Raw genomic sequence first — 5,015 nt, 5'->3', positions numbered from 1 at the left:
GATGTTTGTAAAATAATTTGAATGTGACTTATTTAGAGGTGTAAGAGTAAACAAAGTAGAACAAAAGTGCACACCACACTTTTCAAATTTATATTTGTACAACATTTTTAGAACAAAAGCATATTCATATTTCATATTCATATTCAACATTCTCACTTTCATGTTGGTCTACTGCTTATAAGCTCCCAATAAGGTTTGATGCTGTAAAGTGACAAAATCTAAAAAAGTTTGAAGTGTATAAATAGTGTTCTGGGCTGAATGTCATGCTAAGTTTCTTGGTATTTTTGTGTTATAAAACTGACCTCACATTGCCTTCTTCAACTTAGTTTACACGAAGAATCCAAATTAACGCGAACCTTCGGCTCTAATGACTGCTTTAGTGCGTTATGTGAGTGAGGAGTGGGCTCTCTTTAAGTGATCAATCCATCATCTCAGGATCAAAATTGCTCCCTGCTCATGTGTGCGCAAGAGAAAGAGAGGAAAAAGAGAGAGAGATCGTCTTAGTTTGCAACAACAAACGATATGAGTAAAGGCAGCGCACCTATTGGCTCAGGGAGCGACCAATCAGCGTCAGCGGAGGAACTTCAGAGTGGAACTTCGGGGTTAGAGTTTCAGACCAGTGAGAGCGTTTTTGGCACAACCAGGACGCGCATCTGTCCTCCTGAAGCGTTATCCGTGCTTATCGTTTTACATGTCTGTCTTTTTATAACATCATTTGAGAAACAATACGAGTCTTTAGAAGCTCCGGGATGTACACCGCCGGGCTCAACCCGTTTTACGCATCCAATTTCAGCCTCTGGTCGGCATACTGCGCCGGAGGCTTCGCTGTGGATACCATAAAGAAGCCGTCGTTTTGCATCGCAGACATTTTGCAAGCAGGAGATGCGGAGAACATCCCCGGATCGTCCGCCCTCATGGTGCACATGGGACACCACCATCACCACCATCACCAGCAACAGCAGCGCGCTCAGCAGGCGCACTCCGGCGGCTCTCCGCTGCGTCCTGCTCCCGTCGCGCCGGAGCCTTCGTCGGTGTTCGGAGCCAGAGTCAGCGCGGCGTCTCCGTACAACAGACACGGACTGCAGCTCACCACAGTCTCTAGGACGCCGTTCAATTCCCAGCAGGCACCCCCGCCTTCAAGTAAAGACCTCAAATTCGGAATCGATAGGATTTTATCCACAGACTTTGATCCAAAATGCAAAGAAAAGTCTTCTCTAAGAGGTGAGCTGTAACTTGATTGTAATAAAACATTTGCAGAGAAGCATCCAGTCCTAATACGCACATTTTAAGTTATTATCCCCAAGAAATATTTACTTAAGAACTCATCAAGCACAGGGACAGGCAGTTTAGAAAATGAAAGCAGCAAACTAGAAGCAACTCTATGTTTTGCGTTTAAGAGAGCAAGTTAGCACAAATTCAGGAGCCCCTTAACAAGAGGTCACACAGGTCATGATCATCAGCAAAAATCCGCATTTCTACACAAACCTATTTCAAAAGTCTCCCTAAAATTTTCTCCCTCCTGTGCTTGTGTCCAAACTGACTGAAGCCCATCATCTCTCATTTTGTAACAGATCTCACCTCCATCGTTAGCTCGAACCGTCAGTCAGGCCTCCACATCCCTATTCAACCTCCAGCCAGCCCCTACTTCTCCACCATAGACCCCGGGATGAGCGACGCGTCTTCCATGATGGGCTCACTAGGCAGCGGCAGCGGCAGACACGCAGGCCAGCATCAGTTTCAGGACACCTTCCCAGGTAGACACCACCTGTAGAGTAGAGCATCACAGAGAACATTACATTTCCTTCTGTGTTTTCAACCTTGAAACCCATTGGGTGGTGCTTTAACCCCATGTCCTCCCTTGTTGTCTGTTGTCCAGGTCCCTACGCAGTGCTCACGAAAGACACAATGCCTCAGACATACAAGAGGAAAAGGTCATGGTCAAGGGCCGTGTTTTCAAACCTGCAGAGGAAAGGCCTGGAGAAGAGATTTGAAATACAGAAGTATGTCACCAAGCCTGACAGAAAACAGCTGGCGGCCATGCTGGGGCTCACAGACGCTCAGGTAAGACTCAGGTTAAAGTGCACAAAGCTGATTGAAACACATTTTTGGCACAAATCCATCACACAAAAATTGCTCAGAGAGAATCATTCACTTAGTGCGCTGATTAAATCAGCCAGAGATCCTATGAATCTGCTCGGATTGAGGATCAGTATAATGTTAGATTTTGCCTGTATATATTAAAGCGAAATTAATAACTTCCACCATTTTCATTCTATAATCACTTTACCAAACATTTACAATGATGCAGCTTTTGAATTTAAGAAAAATCAGATAAATGCTTTAAGATATAAATGCAGATGATAATGATATTCCTCAATTTTCTCTTCAATTTTGATTCAACCCCCATTGGCAAATTTTTCTCTTTTATGTTTTAGTCCTTGTGGGGAGGAGGGGAGGTAATCATAATCTGGTCAGATTTCCAACAAAATTGGAACTAGGTATCGGCCAAGAAAAGCCAGATCGGTGCGAATCTAATTATCAGGAACAGAAGTTAGGCTTAGGAGCTTCGGTGTATTTTCTTTTATTTAAAGAGGACAGAAAAGTTGTTGTAGCAATAGCTGCAGATCAAAATGAGAAATAGTGAGTGAATCGGATGTGGATTGTTGCTGTAATACTTACACAGGTATGTTTCATTTTCCTCTTTTTCAGAGCAAATCTGCTACTGACACTATAGGGCATCCATGTCCACTGTGTTATTTATCAAAGGTGCCATGACAGGCAAACCAGCAAATTTTTAACCACCAAATATGAAATACAAAAATAAAAAATAGCAGCTTTATATTATTTATATATATATATATATATATATATATATATATATATATATATATATATATATATATGTATATATATATATATATATATATATATATATATATATATATATGTGCAATGTTTTCCCCTCTTCCATTGTAGAAAAAAAGGAGTTCTTGGAATTTAATGAGAAACAAATTATGAAATACAAAAACGTCTGCTGAATAATAGTGAGTTAAAAAAATAACTTCTTCATTATTCATACTAAACGCAAGCGATGCCTTATAGCCACATGCTCGCTTCATGTGCACATTTTACTTGTCCAAGTGTCTAGAAGCTGCAGCCTTGGCCTTTAACTATCAGCCTGCATGGCGTCAGTGAGGTGTGAGTTGACTGGTTGAAAAAGGCCATCATATCGTTACCAGTATTTCACTGTCTGTTTTTGTTTACAGCTCATCAGTTAAGATGGAAATATCAGATAATTAATTAAACAATGTGTGAAGATAAAGATCATTGTTATTGTGAGACATTTTAATTTAATGCAATTCTTTCTGAACTGAAGTACAAAGATGGGCAAAGGTTCTGCACTGAATATGGAATATGGTTTTCAGGGCTTTTTTCTATATATTCACCCAGCTCAAAAAATATATGGTAATTGTATTTAATTGCAATATTCAAATTCAATTTAACTGTGTTGCTCTGTTTGAGTACAAGTATGTTAATTAAAGAAATGGAAAACAGCGAATTTAAAAGATTTGTTTTGGACTAAGTCTGGCTCGGCCTACATACATTTCATGGAAGAAAACTTGCCTCAATTTCCCCAAATTGTTACAAAACATTAGAAAAAAAAATTAAACCGAGGCGTGTTTAATGTGTGTTCCCAGGTAAAAGTGTGGTTCCAGAACAGGCGCATGAAGTGGAGACACTCCAAGGAGGCCCAGGCTCAGAAGGACAAGGAGAAGGACGAGAAGCCGGAGAAAGGAGCCTCAGAGGCAGGGGGACTGGAGCCGAAGGAGCCGACAGAGTCCGAGTGCGAGAGCGAGGCTCGGAGCGACAGCGAGTCGGACGAAGCCGAGGAGGAAGAGAGTGGAGACGGACATTTGGACATTTCTGAGCTCAACAACAACAAGACCAGCGTGATCATGAGCGGGAGCGCGCAGGGGGCCACCGCGGACTCCTGCCCCACGCCCACGGACACGGCAACGGCGTCGCAGGTGTTGATATGAAAAAATAAATAAATAAATAAAAATAAATCAGGCCACGAACAATGAAGGAGCGTATGTTAGCCTATTTTCGTCTGAAGAGCCTCAGTGAAGTTAAAGACCCGCGGAGTGTTTAGCGTCTGCATCCGGAAACAGGTCAGTTCACTTCCAGCGAGCAGCAGTAGGAGCTCAGAGACTGATTCATTCTTGCACACCATTTTAGCCCAGCAGGCAGAAGGAGCATGGTGAAAAAGTGTGAATTTGATTAGATTTTGCTGTTTTGTCTTATAATTGTTTTTCATCACTTTAATAATAAAACCAGACATAATTTAAACTTATTTCTGACCTATAATTACTGTCTTGAATAGAGCTGCAGAGTTGAGGATGATGATGATGATGACAACGATGATGATGCGGTTGCGGATTTTATTGTTATTGCAGGAACCACTCGACTTGTGTTGTAAATGAAATCATTGGACAACTGCAGTATTATTACATATTTGTTTGTTTTGATACATAGATGTGCTATTTTGTTAAAAGTAATTTGCACTGAAAAATGTAAATAAAATGTTTTTACCTGGGAAAATCTATTATTATTATTATTATTATTATTATTATTATTATTATTATTATTATTATTATTATTATTAGCTTACTCACTACAGTATTTTATGTATTTGCGAGTCTACCAGTGCTTGGAAACGTTCGAATAATACTAAAAATACCCTTTGCACTCCAGTTAAGAAGACAAATAATTAAAATCGTAAATAATGGAGATGAAGAGGGCAAAAGATGACTATTAATATTATTATTAATGGACAAGCCTCGGGGGGTTGCTTAATCCAAACAAATAGCCATAGAAAAAGTCCTATTATTAGTCTAATTATTAATTTTGACGCATAAATACACGTTAGGGATGAACTCTGTGCACTTGGAGCCTGCACCAAGGAAGGATCCAGTTTATAGCCTGTATACATTTACTGGCTCCAGATAGCAGCT

General features: G+C 40.4%; 1 protein-coding gene across 2 annotated transcripts; it reads left to right on the top strand.

Annotated features, from left to right (window-relative positions):
* Positions 1–507: 507 nt before the first annotated feature.
* On the top strand, positions 508–4,602 carry hlx1 (H2.0-like homeo box 1 (Drosophila)). 2 transcript variants are annotated; one of them, XM_044107262.1, is made up of 4 exons: positions 508–1,221; positions 1,572–1,754; positions 1,877–2,061; positions 3,699–4,602. In XM_044107262.1, exons 1-4 carry the CDS (start codon positions 750–752, stop codon positions 4,038–4,040), a joined length of 1,182 nt encoding a protein of 393 aa, XP_043963197.1. In that variant the 5' UTR covers positions 508–749; the 3' UTR covers positions 4,041–4,602. The 2 variants fall into 2 exon arrangements, with proteins under 2 accessions (XP_043963197.1, XP_043963198.1); XM_044107263.1 differs by lacking the exon at positions 1,572–1,754 and having other exon boundaries at positions 614–1,221.
* The last annotated feature ends 413 nt before the right edge of the window (positions 4,603–5,015 follow it).

Source organism: Gambusia affinis, linkage group LG22 (genome assembly GCF_019740435.1).
Source record: "Gambusia affinis linkage group LG22, SWU_Gaff_1.0, whole genome shotgun sequence".
NCBI classification, from domain to species: domain Eukaryota; kingdom Metazoa; phylum Chordata; class Actinopteri; order Cyprinodontiformes; family Poeciliidae; genus Gambusia; species Gambusia affinis.
This window is presented reverse-complemented; position numbering and strand designations above follow the sequence as displayed.